General features: G+C 40.7%; 1 protein-coding gene across 6 annotated transcripts in view; it reads right to left on the reverse strand.

The window, feature by feature from the left end:
* ATXN3 (ataxin 3) overlaps positions 1–19674 on the reverse strand; it is a 53598-nt gene that overhangs the window by 19798 nt on the left and 14126 nt on the right. For 2 of the 6 annotated variants that reach the window (XM_027774704.1, XM_027774702.1), the window contains exons 3-7: positions 19601–19645; positions 14847–14932; positions 14369–14435; positions 8647–8734; positions 298–430 (exon numbers count right to left, since the gene is read on the reverse strand). In XM_027774704.1, the coding sequence (XP_027630505.1) occupies positions 298–430; positions 8647–8734; positions 14369–14435; positions 14847–14932; positions 19601–19645 (419 nt within the window). The remainder of the gene's footprint in view (positions 1–297; positions 431–8646; positions 8735–14368; positions 14436–14846; positions 14933–19600; positions 19646–19674) is intronic. The other 4 variants (XM_027774703.1, XM_027774705.1, XM_027774707.1 and 1 more) reach the window with 4 other exon arrangements.

Below are 19674 nucleotides of genomic sequence, written 5' to 3' on the forward strand. Positions count from 1 at the left end.
TCTCAAGAAGCAAAATATTTGTTTGTGAGCTGTTTGGAGGTAAAATTTGAGGACAGAAATACAAGAAACACAAGGGAAGATAAAATAATTTTTTGATCACTGTTCCTGGAGAGATGGAGAAGAAATGGGTGAGAAGGAGATAGACAAGGGAAATGGCTATATATACAATTAAAGAAAATATGAAGAATGTGGGGAAACAAAACAGTCACCACAATAAAAGGACCATACATTCGACGTACGCAAGCAGATTTAATGACTATGATGAACACCTTTGCATACTGCAGGCGTAATGCTTACCTCTGATCTTTTAGTTGTGCTAATTCTTCTCCAATAAGTTTTGGTCGATGCATCTGTTGGACCCTGATCATCTGTAAGAGTTGGTCAGCTTCACAATCCGGCAGATCACCCTTAACGACAAATATAGAATAACCTAAAAAAAAGTCAAAAATAAACTAAAGCAGCTAGTAAGAGATTCAAAATCCACGCAAAATGATAGCAAAGAAGCAGCACAAAATAATGGAAAAAAAACATAAGCTACAGGTTCAGAGAAACCCCATGTTCAAATAATGATTCTTACACTTACTAGCAGGATGATCTAGGACAAGTTATTTAAAGTCTCTGAGTCTCATTTTGCCATTGGTAAGACTGGAATAGCCACCTCAGGATGGTAGGAGAGGTAAGTGAAATTATGTCTACAAAGGGCCCTATTTTCACAGTGCTTGAATCAAGCAGGCTACCCAACAAATATATCAGAGAGGCACTTGAATGTGTGGGTGAAAGCAAGAGATTTGGAATCGGACTGCTGGGGTTTAATTAGTCTCAGGTCGGGACCAGCAGATGGCATAATGGCTACATCGCTGAACTCCCATGTAGTCAACTGCAGTTTGAATCCTGGACTTGGTGGCTTACATTCACACTGGGTGCATGTGTATGTGTGTGCGCAAGATTCTGAGAGGAGAAGGGACTGCGGTGTGGCCATCCCCTCTGGGGGGGTGATTTCTCTTTCTGTTTCCCTGTCTTTCTGGAGAGTGTACGCACCCTATAGCAAAGACCTCTTCAAAAAAAATATTAATCTCAGGTCTTCCACTTTCTTTGTTTGTGTAAATCACCTCCTCCACCTGCCTTGGTTTTTCTGACTATTACACACATGACACCGGTACCTATGAGGAAGCTCATGGGGCAGCTGTAGGGACACAATGGGACAGTGTGTGCAGTAACGGACAGCAAGGAGCAATGAGTCACCCGTGGAAATAGCTACCCCCAACTCTGAGGCACACACATACACGCTCTCTGACTGAAGACAGAAACCAGGAAGCCAATACCCCAAATCTAGTCAAGGTGTTGAACAAGTAGTTCATGATTTAGAAGAATTATACTGGTCGAGAATAGTTTTCATAAACATGATCCCAGAAAGCCAGGGATCCTAGCTAGATACTCCACAAAAAATGAGCAAGGCTGTACCTAGGTGAGTCTAATCCATTTAAGTTTTTCTGACACAGATTGTTTTAAACTTTGAAAGTGTTTCTAATTATCACCTGTATTAATTAATAATGAAGCAAAGATCAAAATGACTATTAATAGAAAAACTCAAAAACTTTTTTTTTTTTACAAGGACAGGTATACTCAGAGGTCAGATATTTAACATGTTTCTGCCAATAAAATTATTACTAGGTTGGACCAGCCAGGTGGCATGCTGGTAAGGTAGCTGATCCCCACACGGCCGACTAGGTGGTTTGAGTCTCCATCCTAGTGGCTTGGAAAATACACAGGGTGTGTGCACGTGCATGCCCAAAATTCTGAGAGGAAAAAAGATTGTGACGTAATCATCCCCACCTTGGGGTGGGGAGGTAATTTCTCACATCCCCTTTCTTTGGTGAGTATACATGCATCCTATAAAAATAACTAAAAAACAAAAACAAAAACAACAAAAAAACATTACTATAGGTCCTAGGATTAACATGTCAACTTGCCACAGAATGCCATGAAGAGCATTACAAAGAGTAGGTACTCTACCGTGTTCTGGAAGCATAATACATCTTAGGGTTTTTATTTTGTTCGAGAGATTTCTGCTATAAGACATGTGTGCTTGCCAGAAAGATAGAGAAACTGAGAGAGAGGAAGTGAGAAATCACCCCCTGGGGGTGATGGCTATACCACAGTTCCTTCTCTTCCAGTCTCCTCTTGGAATTCTGGGCATGCGTGCATGCGCACCTGGCACGAGATTTACGCCACTGATTCTAAGGACTCAAAGCACAATCAGTCACATGGGAGTCTAGTGCCTTAATCACTATGCCATCTGCTGGCCCCCATCCTGGGTTTTATTCAAAATCAGATATTATTCTAAGTGTGCTGGGGAGTCACTGAAGGAGGAAGAGTGAGAGTGTGACAAAACATGCATTACTTTTTTTGTGTGTGTGAGATTTTTGCTACAGGGTATGTACGCTCGCTGGATAGATAGAGAAATAGACAGAAAATGAGGAATCACCCCCACCAGGAGGGATGGCCATGGCACAATCCCTTCTCCATTCTCTTCTCAGGATTTTAGGCACACATGCACAGTACCTGGCATGAGTTTAATCCACCAGGTCTGGGACTCGAACCACTGTCAACTACATGGGATCCAGTGATATAACCATGAGGCCATCTGTTGGTCCCAACATGAATTAAATTTTAAAAGAGCTCTCAGGGCTGATTTAATGTAAGAGTGATTCTTACAGGAAAACCAGCAGGATATTATGTATGAGGAGGAAAATAAATTTGCAGACTTGTTCAGTTTGAAATGCTTTTATGACTTCCAAGTGGAGATGTCAAAGTTAGGAGTTGGTATTCAGGACAGATGTCTAGGCCTAAGGTACAAGTTTAGAAGTTATAAGCATATAGACTTTACTTACAGGAGATATTTAAGATAATGAGATGACAATCAATCAAGAAATTGTCCAAGAACTGAACCTTGAGACATTCCAATAGTTAGAGACTGGAATGAATAAGAAAATTCGCAAAAGGAATCTAAAAGAAGTAGCCAATGAGACAGTGTGGTGATCTGGAATCCAAGTGCATACTGAAGTGGATATAGTTCAAGAAGACAGTTAGGAACTAAGATGTTCGTTTATAAAAGAAAAGAGGCCCAAGTATGTAAAATCAAATATGTAAAACTGGGGACCAGCTGATGGGGTAATGGCTATTTTGCTAGACTCGCATGTAGTCAACTGTGGTTAGAGTCCTGGAACCGGTGACTTAAACTCATGCCAGGTGTGTATGCATGTGTGCCCAAGATCCCAAGAGGAGAATGGAGAAGAGATTGCAGTGTGGCCATCCCCCCTGGTGGGTGATTTCTCGCTTTCTGTCTCTCTCTCTGTCTCTCTGTCTTTCTGGCGAGTGCATGCATCCTTTAGCAAAAACCTCTCCAAAACAAAACAAAACAAAACAAAACAAAACCAAAAAACAAACCAAAAAAGATGTAAAACTGTAACCCTAAATGTGAACTAGAAATAACTATATGATGACCAACCTAGTAGCAATATGCACACCAATGCTCAGATTGTGATCTCTAAATACCATTACTGAAAGGAAGGAACCACACATCCCTGGAGAAATGAGATTTAAAGTCTAGGTCATAAAACACACAAGACAAACCTGCAACTTGTTAAATGAGAAAGCAAGATGTCAAAAAACTACAATGGTCATGTCAGATTTGGAGGAGTACCAATATGAATAATAACTACAAAGGTCTAAAACCCATGAACTGTTTTGACTGATATGTTTATAATGATGCTTCAGATAAAAAGAAAAAAAGAAAACACAGGTGCTAGCACACAGCATGGTAGTTAAGGCTCTGGACTCCCACATGGCCAACCACAGTCTGAGTTCTGTACAGGACTTGCACATCACACTTGGTGCACGAGCATACATGCCCAAAACCCTGAGAAGAGAATGGAGAAGGGATTGTGTGTGTCTCTCCCTCTTAGGGGGTGATTTCTCACTTTCCCTTCTCTCTCTCTGGCGAGAGCATCCACCCTATGGAAAAAATTAAAAAAGAAAAAAAAACACAAAAAACAAAGAAAGGAACTAGTCATCTTATTTATTATTCAGTTTGGCCAGAGAGAGAGAGAGAGAGAGAGAAACCAAGTGCCAGGTCCGGGACACAAATACTGGGACTTGAACTGCGCTTGGCCATGTGGGAGTCCAGCACTTTAACCACTACACAACCTGCTAGCCCGAAGAGTCCTTCCTTATAATGATTTATTTTTTAAAAAAGAATTATTTATTTATTATTATTGTTTTTCAATTTGGTATAGGGCACATGCACTCACTAGAGAGACAGAGAGAGAGACAAGGGGTGGTGGGGGGAGAGGGAGATAAGAAAGCAAGCCACCAGGTCCAGGACTTAAATCACAGTGAGAGTCCACCACACCACCTGATGGCCCCTTTAATGATTTCATTTTTATAGAGGGGGCTTGCAGGTGGCCTGTTGGTTAAAGGCACTGAACTCCTACATGGCTAACCAAAGTCTGAGTCCCAGACCTGGTAGCTGGCTTGTTTTTGCACTCTACCCCATCTTTCTCAGGTAATCACACATGCCCTATAACAAATTTTAAAAAAATAGTAAATTATTCATTAAAATATACTTAAGAGAAAATGGTACAATGTCTAGTATTGCGTCCAAGTATGCAGGACAAAGTGGGAAGGTTGTAGATAACACAAGACAGGCCCTGAGGTAATTGTTGAGGCTGGTAAAGGGTATGTGGGATCGACCATATTACTGTCTCTACTTCTATATTGTTTTGGAATGTTCAAGGTTTGCTTTGTTCTGTTTAAAAGAGGAAATAAGGGCAAGCAGATGTGTGGTGGTTAAGGTGTTAGACTCCCACAAGGCTGACCATACTACTTGCTTTCTCTCTCTCTCTCTCTGGTCAAACAGAATAATAAATAAAATAAAACAAGTAATTATTATTTTTTTTAAGAATAATTTTACTTTATTTATTTATTTATTTATTTATTTATTTATAATTTGACTAGAGAGGGACAGAGTGAGTGAATGAGTGAGTGAGAGAGAGAGAGAAAGTGAGAAAGCAAGCCACCAGATCCAGGACTTCAACCGCAGTTCCCATGTGGGAGTCCAGAGCCCCCAACCACCACTCCACTTGCCAGCTCCAAACAAGTAATTCTAAAAAATATTAAAAGTGAAAACAATCAACTATACCTTCATATAAGGTAAGGTAAAACAAAAGGAAGACTGAAAATTGAATAATGGCACTGGTACCACGGAGGCCACTGGGGCACTGGGAAGAGGGTTTTTAGGCTGGGTCTGACAGCATGATTGAAATGAATTCAATAAAAGGAAAAAAACACACTATAGATGATCCTAAGGAAGAAGTGGCTTTTCTTTCCTTTTTTTTTTTTTTTTAAAGGTTTTTGCCATACACATCTGCTTGCCTAAAAGAGACAGAGAGAAATGGCTCTCCAGGGGAGACGGACACGCTCCAATTCCTTCTCCGTTCTCCTCTTGGGATTTTGGGCACACAGAAATGCATGCTTGGCATGAATTTCAAGCCACCAGGTCCAAGACTTGAACTGTAGTTGGCCATGTGGGAGTTCCATGCCTTAACCACCACACTACCTACTGACCCCTAAACCCAAAAGGCTTTTCCTATTTTTTTATTCCTTTCTTTTTTTTTTTTTTTTTTCTGAGAGTCTTCAAAATAATTATTTATTTATTTATTTATTTTAATTTGACCAGAGAGGGGCAGAGAGAGAGAAAGAGAGAGAGAGAGAGAGAGAGAGAGAGAAAGTGAGAAAGCAAGCCACCAGGTCCGGGACTCGAATCACGGCTGATCGTGTGGAAGCCCAGCACCCTTAGCCACCATGCCACCTACAGGCCCCAAGAGAGAGATTTTTGCTATAGGGTATGTGCACTTGCCGGAGACAAGAGACAGAGACACCAAGTAAGAAATCACCTTCCCAGAAGGAATGGCCATACCACAATCCCTTCTCCTCCATTCTCCTCTTGGGTTTTTGGCAAGCATGCACATGAGCCTGGCGTGAGTTTCAAGGTGCCAGGTATCGAGGAGTCATACTGTGGTCCACTACATGGGAGTTTGCGATGTAACCATTATGCCATCTGCTGGTCTCAGTTTTTTCTATTTTTTTCTTCAATGTAGATAAAGAGCTTATTGCTTTGCTAACAGGAATACAAAAAAAGAAGGGGAGAACAGATCTTTTTTTTTTTTTTAGTTATTTATTTTATTCATTCATTCATTTTATTTTTTTAATTTGACCAGAGAGGTACACAGAGAGAGAGAGAAAGAGGGAAAGTGAGAAAGCAAGCCACCAGGTCCAGGACTTGAACCGTGGTCAGCCATGTGGGAGTGTCCAGCGCCTTAACCACCACGCCACCTGCTGGTCCCCAGGGAGAACAGATCTTACAGGAAAGTGGAGAGACAAAAGTAGCAGCAGCTTAAGTAGGTAAGAAGAGCTGGGATCCAGGCCACAGTAGAGATGTGGGTCTTGGTTAGAGGCAGGGAACAACTAATCTATTTTAATAGGTTCAAAGCACAGGTGGGAAGAGAAGCAAGTTGACCAATTTGCTGGTAGAAAGATTAGATTTTCTTCTAACCGCTTCTATGTTCTCAGCAGAATATAAAGAAGGTCATGAGCAAAATGTGTGAGAGAGGAAGTGTTAGAGGTTTGAAGAGGTAAGTTGTGACATAATCACCTTGGACTGTAGTATATGAATTTTCTAAGAAAATGCAGTAAGAATATCAGGCAGCACCAGAGGACTCGTTTGAAATTTGTGACAATAAATTTAAACTAATCATTTTGCTTTATTTATTTATTTATTTGCCACGTTCAGCTGTCCTGATATGGGAACGAATAAGGTCAAGATTTATTTTTGGGGTCAGCAGGTGAAGCAGAGGTTAAGGTGCTAGACTTCCACACGGCTAAGTGCAGTTTGAGTTCTGGACCAAAGAGCTTGAAACTCACACCAAGCTCATGTGTGTGTGACCAAAATCCCGATAGGAGAATGGAGGAAAAGGGACTGTGGCACAGTCAACACCTGGGGGGTGATTTCTCACTTTGTCTTTCTGGCAAGCACATGGGCCATATAGAAAAATACAACAAACAAAAAAATTTGGTTTTAACTGGGGTTAAGATTTTTTTGTCATTAAAGTACAATGGATGCTTAGCATACACTGAACATCTACGCTCAATGGAAACACTGGAAAGATTCGAAGACATAGAAGTAGAAAAACTGCAAACAGGAGAGACTGCACTGAGAATTGGGGGAGGGCTCAGGAAATCTGTCTAACAGACACAAGAAAGCATGTAAACAAGGCAAAGAGGTTATGTATTGGGTCACTGGAAAAGTCAAGATGTATTTTTGTACAAAAAAAACATAGGAAAATACCATGACTTTTCCAACAACCCAATAATGGTACACCATGGGAGCAGCGGGTGGCATGGTGGGAAAGGCGCTGGACTTCCATATGGTCAGCTATGGTTTGAGTCTCAGCCTGGCGGCTTATTTCCTCACTTGCCCCCTCTCTCTCTGGAAAGCACATGTGCCCTATAGCGGGTTGAAAAAATAACAGTAATAATAAATAAAATAAAATAAAAATAATGGTACACCACAACAGAGTGTAATAAAAAAGTGTGTATGTGTGTACGTGTGTATATACATAAATTTATTTATGTATACATACACATATATACACATGCATATATACACACATACACACACATACATATGTGTGTGTGTGTGTGTGTGTGTATATATATATATATATATATATAAAATGGTAGCAAGGGTCACCAGGTGATGTGGTGGTTAAGGTGCTGGACTCGCATATGGCTGACTACGGTCTGAACCCTACACTCGGCGCTTAAAAATCCTATCAGGCACATCTGTGTGCATGGCCAAAATACCAGGAGAATGGAGAAGGGATTGCAGAGTGGCCATCACCCTGGGAGGTGATTTCTCACTTTCCCTCTCTGTCTCTCTCCAGCAAGCACATATGCCCTGTAGTAAAAGTAAGAAAATAAAAAAAGAAGGGAAATGAGGGAGCCAGCAGGTGGCACCGAGGTTAAGGCACTAGATCCTACATGGCCGGCTGTGCAGTTCCAGTCCTAGACCCACAGGCTTAGAAATCATGCAGGGCGCATGTGTGTAAGTGCCCAAAATCTTGAGAGGAGAATGGAGGAGGGACTATGGCATTGCCATCCTCTCTAGGGGGCATGATTTCTCAGTTTTCCTTCCTCCTTCCTTCCTTCCACCCCTTCTTCCATCCCTTTCTCTCTCTCTGGCAAATGCTCGTGCCTTACAGGAAACTTAAAAACAGGGGGGGATAGAGGCAAGGAGTAACAGAAAGAATACTTACCACTCCCCCCTTCCTAATAGTGGTAAGGAACAAAAAGCTACCATTTACAGAGCTACAAATAAAGCAGCAGCCTCAGGGGAGGGCCAGTGTCAATGAGAATGCTAACTGAACATTACCACCCAAAGCCCAGCCTAGAGTTTACCAGGTAAGACAAAAGATTATTTCATTGTCGCTGCTAGAAAAACAGCATTGTTATACCACAAACCTAAAAGGCCAGTTTTAATTAGCTACTCTGAAAGATAACATTACAAAATTGTCAGTCTTTATTTACCTTCCTGTTGTAACTGAGCCAAGAAAAGTGCAAGGTATGTATCTGATATTAATTCTGGACCCGTCAAGAGAGAATTCAAGTTAAACCACTGGAAAAAAAAAGTCAACAATATTTGAGTTAGTGTCCATTACAGGTAATAATAAAAGTTTAACATGTTAAGAATAAAGCCCATCTAAACTTAGTAAAATTGTCTAAATGTTAGAAATATGTCAAATTGAGTTTTTTCCCCAAGTAGTTGAATAAAGTGATTTTTTTAAAAAATGGAAATAGAACAACACAGATTTTTCACTATTAAATGCTGCTTTATTTTTTGGTGGGGTATATGTGTTTACCAGAGACTGAGAGGAAAAAGAGACAAAGTGTACCTCAGAGGGATGGCCACACTGTAATCCCCTCTCCGTTTTTCTCCCCGGATTTTAGGCACACACACACCCATGGGCCCAGTGTGTTTTTCAAGCTATTGGTCCCTGGACTTGAACCATATCCACATAGGATCCAGCACTTTAACCACCAAGCATCCTGCTAGCCCTCAATAAAGGTAATTTAAAGTATTATAAATTTCTATTTTCTTTTTCAGAAGATTTAAAGTTTACAGATTAATGCAAACTTTTGTGTTTTTTTTTTTCATTTTTTTTTTTGGAGAGGTTTTGGCTATAGGGCGTGTGCACTCATCAGAAAGACAGAGACAGACAGAGAGACAGAAAGCGAGAAATCACCCCCTGGGGGGATGGCCACACCGCAATCCCTTCTCCTCCATTTTCCTCTCAGGATCTTGGGCACGCACACACACGTACCCGGCGTGAGTTTAAACCACTGGATCTGGGATTCGAACCATGGTCAACAACATGGGAGTCCAGTGACATAGCCATTACACTAACTGCTGGTCCCCAAACTTTTGTTTTTTAAAAAAGCATACAGCATACAGTAGGGTCAGCTGATAGTGTAGCAGTTAATGTGCTGGATCCCACATGGACAACTCCATGGTTTGAGTTCTGTACCTGGTTGCTTGAAAAACATGCCAGGCATGTGTGTGTACATGCCCCAAATCCCAAGAGAATGGAGAAAGGATTGAAGCAAGGCCATACACCCTAAGGGGTGATTTTGCACTTTCTCTGTCTCAAGTGGATGTATGCACCCTAAGAATTCGATCTTTTTGCAAAGTATCAGTTGAATCTAATTCTAATCACACCCATCATATCAATGTGGAAGAAAAAGGACAACTACATAAAGTTTTCCTACTACTGATAATTTTGGTCAAAAGACTCTGACTGTGATAAATCTAGACATTCAGGAAAAGAATTATAATCACCAATTCATTTTAAAAAATCACTAAGCCACTATTACATGTAATTAACATCATTTAGTCACTTACAATCTCAGGTGTCCTAATTAAACCTATGATATCCAAAAAGTTTCTAATCACAACCAACCATTTTTCCTCAATTTTGACATTGTTGACAATACTTTTTCTAGTTATCGCTTTCATGTTACAGGGACTTCAGACTGAAACAATGTATAGTGAAAAATATAATTTAAAACAAAAATATAACCTAAAACCAAAGATAATAAACCAAAATTTGTCATCTTCTGTATTTGTCAATTATAAAAACCTCTCAAAATACATTTACCTACAAATCAACACACAGGAACTTCTGAAATCATAAAGACTTCAGACCTTAAAAATCCAGTGCTGGGACCAGCAGACAGCATAATGGTTATATCACTGGACTCCCATGTAGCTGACCACATTTGAGTCCTGGACCTGGAGGCCTGAAACTCATGCTACGCACATGTGCGTATGTGCCCAAAATCCCAAGAGGAGACCAGAGGAGAAGTGGATGCAGCATGGCCATCCCCTCTGGGTGGTGATTTCTTGCTTTCTGTCTGTTTCCCCAGCAAATGCACATACCCTATACCAAAAATCTCTTAAAAGAAAAACAAAAAATCCTTGGGACCAGCAGATGGCATAAAGGTTAGTTGCTGGATTCCCATGTAGTCAATCGCAGTTTGAGTCCTGGACTCAGTGGTTTAAAACTCACACTGGGCACGTGTGCATGCATACCCAAAATCCCAAGAGGAGAATGGAAAAGAAGGGACTGTGGCATGTCCATCCCCTGTGCAGGGTGATTTTTCACTGTCTGTCTGTCTCTCTGGCAAGGGGAAGTGCCTATAGCAAAAATGTCTCTTAAAAAAAAAAATGCCAAAAAATTAAAAATCCAGTACTGGGGGACCAATAGATGGCGTAATGGTTACATTGCTGGACTCCCACATAGTTGACCACAGTTCACAGTTCACAGTTCACTCTGGGCGCATGTGCATGTGTACCCAAACCCCTAGAGAAGAATGCAGAAGAGGAGATTGTGGCGTGGCCATCTCCCCTTGGGGGTGATTTTTTGCTTTCTCTCTCTCTCTGTCTCTCCAGCGAGTGCATGTGACCCATAGAAAAAAAATCTCTCTTAAAAAAAAAAATCCAGTGCTGGGTCAGACAGTGGCTCGCAAGACCCACAGAAGGCCCCAGGATCAGTCCTGAGCCTCCCTCTACAAACTGTGCTGGCACACACGTGCATGCCTATGCGCCCGGGCTGACTGACACTGGTGGCACCAGAAGTGGGGCGGGGGGATGATGGCTACAGTGTAAAGACCTTGCTGAGGTGCCTCTTTGTCTTTCTCTCATGGAAAAAATAAATAAGTTTTAAAATTGAAAACAAAAACCTATGTGTTTTACCTTTTTCCTTAAAAATTTTTATTTAATATTATTTATTATTATCATTATTCAATTTGACCAGAGAAAGACAAAAAGAGAGAGAGAAAGCAAGGTGCCAGGTCAGGGACTCAAACCACGGTTGGCCACATGGGAGTCTAAGCACCTTAACTATCACCCCACTTGCATGTCCAAAACCCATGTGCTTTAAAACTAAATCCATTGTTTATACAGAAAAATGAAGAATACTGGGTCATAAGTTGTTTTTTTTTTTTTTGGAGAGGTTTTTGCTATAGGGTGCGTGCGCTCACCAGACAGACTGAGAGAGACAGAAAGTGAGAAATCACCCCCCAGGAGGGATGGTCACGCCACAATCCCTTCTCCTCCATTCTCCTCTCCGGATCTTGGGCACGCACGCACGCACACGCGCCCGGCGTGAGTTTTAAGCCACCAGGTCTGGACGCAAACTGTGGTCGACTACGTAGGAGTCCAGAAACATAGCCATTACGCTAACTGCTGGTTAGTGTAATAAATAAAACTCAGAAATTAAGTAACGTGGCAATGTCTTACTTTGGCTTTCCCCTAGAGTTGATTCCCACTCAGGTAAGTCTACTCTAAGCTTCCATGTTGCACCTCCGTACCTCTCTGGGTTCCTCAAGAAGAACCTTAAGAAATAATCATTTAAGGGGCCAGCTCTGCAGCACAGTGGTTAAGTGCTGCACAGAGGAGGCCAGATTCTACATGTCTGCCCGGGATCTGGACCTCAGTTCCAAAAACTGAAAAATACACTATGCATGTATTGTCGTGCCCAGAATCCTGATAGGATGGAGAACTGGAGGAAAAGGACTGCAGTGTGACGAGGTACTGTTGGAGGGTGCTTGCTTTCTCTCTTTCTTGTGTACATGTACATTTCCTCTGGCATGAAAGATCAGGTAAAATAAAAAAATACAATTTAAGATGAAGCTGTGGGGCCAGCAGGTGGCATGGTGGTTGAGGGTGCTGGACTGCCACATGGCTGACTACGGTTTGAATCCTGGACCTGGCGGCTTGCTTTCTCACACCCACAGCCCTCGTCCTCTGTCCCTCTCTGGTCAAATTTAAATAAATAAGAAAGTAAGTAAGTAAAAGATGAAGCAATTTCCAGGTGGCTGACTTAAAAGATAACAGCAGGGAGCTGGCAGGTGGTGTGGTTGTTAAGGGCACCAGACTCCCACATGGACGATCGCAGTTTGAGTCCCAGACCTGGTGGCTTGCTTTCTCTCTTAAAAAAAAAGTCTCCCTCTGGTCAAATTTAAATAAATAAATTAAGTTAAATAAAATAATTCTTTTTAAAAAATGGTAACAGCAGGGGTTTTGTTTGAAACATTATACTACCTGCTGGTCTCTTGTAATTATCATCTATTGATTTCATCCAACACACTTTCTTACTTCATTTTCTTTTTTGCTTTTTACTTCTTTTTTTTTTTCCTTTTTTGGAGAGGTTTATGCTATAGGGCACATGTGCTCGCCAGAAAGACAGAGAGAGACAGAGAGACAGAAATAATGAAATAAACCCCCCAGGGGGGATGGCCACACCGCAATCCCTTCTTCTCCATTCTCCTCTCAGGATCTTGGGCACACACGTGCACGCACCTGGCATGAGTTTAAGCCACCGAGTCCTGGACTTGAACCGCAGTCAACTACATGGGAGTCCAACATAGCCATTACGCTAACTGCAGGTCCCGCTTTTTACTTATTTTAAAGTCAGCTTTATTGAGATATATGTGCGATAAACTGCACATATTTAAAGTGTACAGTTTGAAAGATCTTAGCATGTATACACCCCTGAAACTACCACCACAACTAATTCATCACTGTGAGGTTTCCCGTGCCCCTGTGTGGTTTCCCGTGCCCCTGTGTAACCACCTCTTCTCGCTCCTCCCCACGCTCCTCACCCCTGAGCAGCCAACGATCAATCCATTTGTCTGTCACTATTGATTAGTTCACATTTCTCTAGATTTATATAACCATATGGGTTTTTCTTTTTGGTATTTTGCGTATGGTTTCCACATAGTTATTCTGAGATTTATACACACTGCTGCCTGTATCAACAGTCCATTCCAGATCACTAATCTTTTAAAGATTAAAAACCCTAATAAAAAGGACTTTAAATGATTCTGTTTCTTTAAAAAGCTGGCTCAAAACACATGCTACTTTTAAAAAAATAGTAGTTTTATGTAGATACGTGTATTACATGGCATTCTGGAGTCGTGGGAATAATCTTGTTATATTAAAGCAAACATGGATGGATGCTTTTACTTATTCCTGACACTGATTCAGACACTGTGATAGTACTACGCTAAATATTAATCTACAGATGCAATAATTAACCGCCAGTACATGTTCTTCACATAGATACTCGCTTAGAAATAAGCAAATCTGCATCGTGTTAGGTATGGAATTTTCCCTATGATATTAAGTGATATATAGGGGAAACTGTTATCTCTTAAAAAGGCAAATTTCTATCTATCAAGATTGAAACCATGTTCCCCCCACATTACTGGTCAGTTTCTTACTTTATTTTATTTTTTTAAGAGACAGGGTCAGGGGTCAGCAGGTGGCATGGTGGTTAAGGGCATGGGACTCCCGCATGGCCAACCATGGTTCAAGTCCCAGATCTGGCAGCTTGCTTTATCACTTTCCCTCCCTCTCTCTCTCTCTCTTTCTCTCTCTCTTTTTCTCTCTCTCTCTCTTTTTCTCTCTCACTCTTTCTCACTCTGTTCCTCTCTGGTCAAATTGAAAGTAATTAAATAAAGTTAAATAAATAATTTTTTTAAAAAGAGAGAGAGACAAGGTCTTGCTATGTTGTTCAGCATCACCTTGAACTCACAATCCATCTCAGTCTCCCTAGTAGCTGGGATTAAGGTACACGCCACTATGCCTGCCTAGTTTCCTCATTTTAATAAGGTAGTAATTCCTCAGTTTAGTTTCAAGTGGAGTACAGAGTGAGAAGTAAGTCAAAGGAGGAGGAAAAAATATTACCTGTTTTCCTAATTTTCTAACTGTAAACCAGTGTTCTTTATAATTGCATATAAATGATCTTTCATTTCTAGAAAAGAAAAAATACAATATTAATTTGAAATATCAGGAGTTCATATTTATTTAGTCTACTAGCATGTGTTATATAAAATTTAGTGATAATTACATGAAAGTATCACTGATCGTCTTAAAATTACAAAAGCAAGTGAACTTTTCTGCAACAGCTTAGTAATGCCACGCTAATATGAGAGCCTCAAGCACCACTCAGGGGTCAGCCCCATGCTACCGCAGATGCCAGGGGGCTAGGAAGGCTCAGAGGTCCAACATTCATGGGTATCAAAACGGTAAACTAGAAAAGTGTCAAGGAATGAAGTGGAATATCAAAACAGAAGTATTCAACATAAAATTATTGTTTAAGAAATTATAACTTCAAAAAGTCCAATTTGGGAAACGATGGAAGAAAAACAAAAAGATATCTTACATGGGATCGATCCTGAGCCTCTGATACTCTGGACTGTTGAATAGGATTAGTTCTAAACCCCAAACTTTCAAGGCATTGCTTATAACCTGTTTAAAAAAAAAAAAAAAAGGCAACTTTTCAGGAGTTAACCCATTCAATTCCAAATTCTAGTACTATAGCCATGTTGTATAAACAATTGTACTATATATATAAATTTCTCTAGAAGGCTACAGTCTTTAAGAAGAGTGTGTATACAGATGAATCACTAAATCTATAAGTAACACACACATATACATTAAGGTGCTTTGGGGACCAGCCCATGGCATGGTGGTTAAGGTGGCTGAATCCCATGTGACTGACCATACAGGGCAAAGTGATTTAAGAAAAATTTGGTGTGTCTGTACACCCAAAAATCCCAAAAAGAAAGAGATGGAGGAGAAGGGATTTCTCACTTTCTTTTTCTCTCTCTTTCTCCTTTTCTGGTGAGAGCATGCACTCTGGACAAAATTTTAAAAAAATAAAATAAAAGAGTACTTTTTATGCCAGGTTCCTGGGACATTCCAGAGAACATAATTCTATGATAAAACTATCTCAAAAGGACACATGTATACCTTAAATAGTAAATACTGTTTGTTTTTTGGGGGAGGGAGAGGTTTTTGCTATAGGGCGTGTGCGCTTGTCAGAAAGACAGAGAGAGACAGAGAGGCAGAAAGCAAGAAATCACCGGGTCCAGGACTCAAACCACAGTTGACTACATGGGAGTTCAGTGACATAGCCCTTACGCCAATTGATGGTCCCAGTAAATACTGGTTTGTTTTTTTTTTTTTTTTTTTTTTGAGAGGTTTTTGCTATAAAGCACGTGTGCTTGCCAGAAATACAGAGAGACAGGGTGACAGAAAGCAAGAAATCACCCCCCAGGGGGCATGGCCACGTTGCAATCCCTTCTCCTCTATTCTCCTCTCAGGATCTTGGACCCACACGCACAAGCACCCGATGAGTTTAAGCCACCGGGTCCGGGACTCAAACTGCAGTCAACTACATGGGAGGTCCAGCAACATAGCTATTATGTCAACTGCTGGTCCCAGTAAATAAATACTGTTTTTAAAATTAGTCCACTACATCTGATAATCTGGCTGCTATAGGTACTGCTTTAAGAAAGTCATATTTGGGAACAGTGGATGGCATAATGGATACATCACTGGACTCCCACATTGTTGATCACCGTTCAAGTTCCTGACCTGGTAGATTAAAACTCCTACTGGGCACATGTGCATGTGTGCTCAAAATCTTGAGAGGGTTTCAGAGGAGAAGGGACCGTGGCATGACCATCCTCCAGGGGGGTGATTTCTCACTTTCTGTCTCTCTCTGTCTCTCCAGTGTGTGCACATGCTTTATAGCAAAAACTTATCTTTAAAATAAAAGAAAAAGAAGGAAAGAAAAAAAGTCACATTCATCTAACTGCCTGCAACATCGGTAACTATATGTCTATTAAATAAGTTCTCCCTGGGAACTATGAGATAGTGTAATGGTCATGTTGCTGGACTCCCACATGGCTGAACATGGTTCAAGTCCCAAACCTTGTGGCTTGAAACATGCTATGAATGTGTGCATGCATGCCCAAAAATCCCAAAAGGAGAATGGAGGAGAAGGAACTGCAGTGTTGCCATCCCCTGGGGCTGGGAATGATTTGTTACTGTTTCACTGGCAAGTGCATGGGTCCTATACCAAAAAACTCTAAAAAAAAAAAAAAAAACAAAAAAAAAACCCAAAAAACAAAAACAAAAAAAACAATCATTTGGAGCCAGCAGGTGGCATGGTAGTTAAGGGCACTGGACTACTACATGATCGACTGTGGTTTGAGTCTCGGACCTGGCAACTTGCTTTCTCACTTTCCCTCTCTCTCTGTCCCTGTCTGGTCAAATTAAAAATAAATAAAGTTAAATAAAATAATTCTTAAAAAAAAAATCCCTGGGGATTTAAACAGATGGCTTCAGGTTTTAGACTTCTATGGTCACGGATTTTTAATCTGTAAACAAAAAGAAAAGGCAACCCTGATTGTTTCAATCTGTCTGAGAAAAAAAAAAAGGGAAATTTCTGAGACTATATTATCTACCATCCAATGTAGCCAACAAAGAAGTGAACAGGTACTAACTCAGATAAAAAGCAATGCAATGAATGCGTCAGTGTGAACTGGTACCAAGGGCAGAACCACACAAACAGGAAATGGCAAGTGCTGGGTCAACTCTGACCTCTGGTTCTAGACTTGCACAACCCATTACTAGTTAATAGTGGCATGATGAACCACTAGATGGAAAGGCAGGTGAAGAGGAATCTAGAAGGGTGCCGGAAGAGAATATAAAGAAAAAATATTTACAAGGGGCCAGCAAGTGGCATAGTGGCTACAGCACTGGAGTCCCACAGGGTCGAACACAGTTTGAGTCCAGACCTGGTAGCTTGAAAATCACACCAGGAGTGTGTGCGTGTGTGCCCAAAATCCTAGAAGGAGATAGGATTTAAATGTGGCCATCCCCCCAGGGGGTGATTTCTTATTTTCCCTCTCACTGTGTCTGTCTCTCTTCTCTTCAGCAAGTGCATGTGCCTTATGGCAAAAACCTTAAAAAAAAATTACAGAAACATAACTGCAGGTATAATTCACATTATTAGAAACAGATGCACAGATAAAAGAATATCTGAAGGGGACTAGCGGATGGTGTAATGGTTATATTGCTGGACTTTCATGTAGTTGACTGCAGTTCGAGTCCTGGGCCCAATGGCTTAAACTTCATGCTGGGTACGTATGTGCGTGCCTAAGATTCTGAGAGGAAAATGGAGGAGAAGGAACTGTGGCATGGCCAACCCCTAGGAGGTGATTTCTCACTTTCTGTCTCTCTGTTTCTCTCTCTGGCAGGAACACAAAACCTTTAGCAAAAATATCTCTCTCTGAAAAACTCTAAAAAAGAATATCTAAAGTACATACACTTAAAAGGGTCTTTGAAAGGTTCATGGATGCTGTGTCCCACATGGCTGAATAAAAGCATGTTCTTAAAGACGGTGGTCATGTGGACTGGAAAATAAACAAAGACAAAGACATACAAGAAAGAAAAGCAGAGATCAGGTGGTCTTGACTTCTGTGATGGAGATAGCCATGACCCTGAACTGTTTTCAGGTTTATTCTTTTAAAGTGCAGAAAAGGGGAGAAAGGGAAGTGGAATGCAAAGCCAGTTGTTTTCAGATGTTAATTGGCTCAAGATGCGAAGACATCTGGGGCCATGTAGTTCTATGTAAGTTTTCTCTAATCTTTTCAGGCCAATTCTGATTAACACATGTGGTTTCCTTTAATGATACTGCCTTGCAGTTTTGGAAACACAGAGGCTGCTAGTGTATTCATATATTAATGTCATTCATTGCCTTGCAAATGACTGCTCACGGAACCACGTTTCTGCATGTCTCTTAAGGTCACCATGTTTGTTCAGATTTGTGCCACTCCCTCCCTACACATGGAAAATTAATATTATATTAAAAAAAGTGTGGATTTCAAATTTTTCAAAGAATTATTTAATTTTATTAATTATTATTATTACTCAATTTTACCAGAGAGAGAAACAGGAAGAATAAGAAAGCAAGACGCCAGGTCTGGGACTTGAACTGCAGTCAGCCATGTGATAGTCCAGCATGTTAACTACCACACCACCTGCAGGTCCTGGATTTCTATTTTTCTTGCACCAAAGTAAACTCATATTTTAGCTCCATATTTCCGTGAGATTTTTGAGGTTCCCTTATGTAACTACAGAATTCAAAGGAAACTGTAAGTTAATTAAATAAGCTGTGGGCCATAACAAAGGAATCCAGTTCTGATAGCTGATTTAAATAGGAGCCAAGGTATTGCATTTTCCCAAATTTACCTAAGAGATAGTCAGTTTGAAACATCGTGACTTATTAGAATTTATGTTATTAGTAGCTAGATGTAAATTAAATCTCTCAAAACGAATTCTTTACAAGAATTATTTAATTTTATTTATTAAGTTATTTTAATTTGACCAGGGAGAGACAGACAGAGAGAGAGAGAGAGAAAGTGAAAAAGCAAGCCACGAAGTCCAGGACTCAAACTGTGGTCAACCATGTGGAAGTATCTAGCACCTTAACCACCATGCTACCTGCTGGGCCCTCAAAACAAACTTTTTTTTTTTAAAGAATTATTTTATTTCACTTTATTATTATTTCCAATTTGATCAGACAAATAGAGAAAGAGAGAGAGGAAAAGTGAGAAAGTAAGCCACCAGGTCTGGGATTTGAACTATGGTCGCCCATGTGGGAGTCCAGTGCCCCCAACTACCATGCCATTTGCCGACTCCTCAAAACTGTTCTTAACTTTATTCATTTATTTGTTTTAATTTGACCAGAGAGGCACAGAGAGAGAAAGTGAGAAAGTAAACTGCAATGTGTGGGCCTCGATCTGCTGTCAGCCATTTGGGAGTCTAGTGCCTTCAACACCACACCACCTGCCAGCCTCTCAGAACTAATTTTTAACATCCTAAACTAAAAGGAAGACTCTATAGTCCTAATTTTCATATTTATCCATATAAAATCTAGTACTCAACAGTATAATCATACTCTGTAACCACACTACATACTCTGGAGACGCTACAGTTTAATTTTACACTCTGTAACCACAAGTTACTGCAGGAACTTCAGAAGGTCTTATTACTACAGTGACTACGAAAGCTCTGGAACAGTACCTGGGACATAATGCTTAGCACAAGCCTGTGACCACTCACCTGAATAGAGAAAAAACCGCTGTCATCCATGTTCCCAGAAGGCTGCTGTTCGTAGATTGATGTGGGGGTAGGGA

Source organism: Tupaia chinensis, unplaced genomic scaffold, assembly GCF_000334495.1.
Source record: "Tupaia chinensis unplaced genomic scaffold, TupChi_1.0 Scaffold000469_1, whole genome shotgun sequence".
Classification (NCBI taxonomy): Eukaryota; Metazoa; Chordata; class Mammalia; order Scandentia; family Tupaiidae; genus Tupaia; species Tupaia belangeri.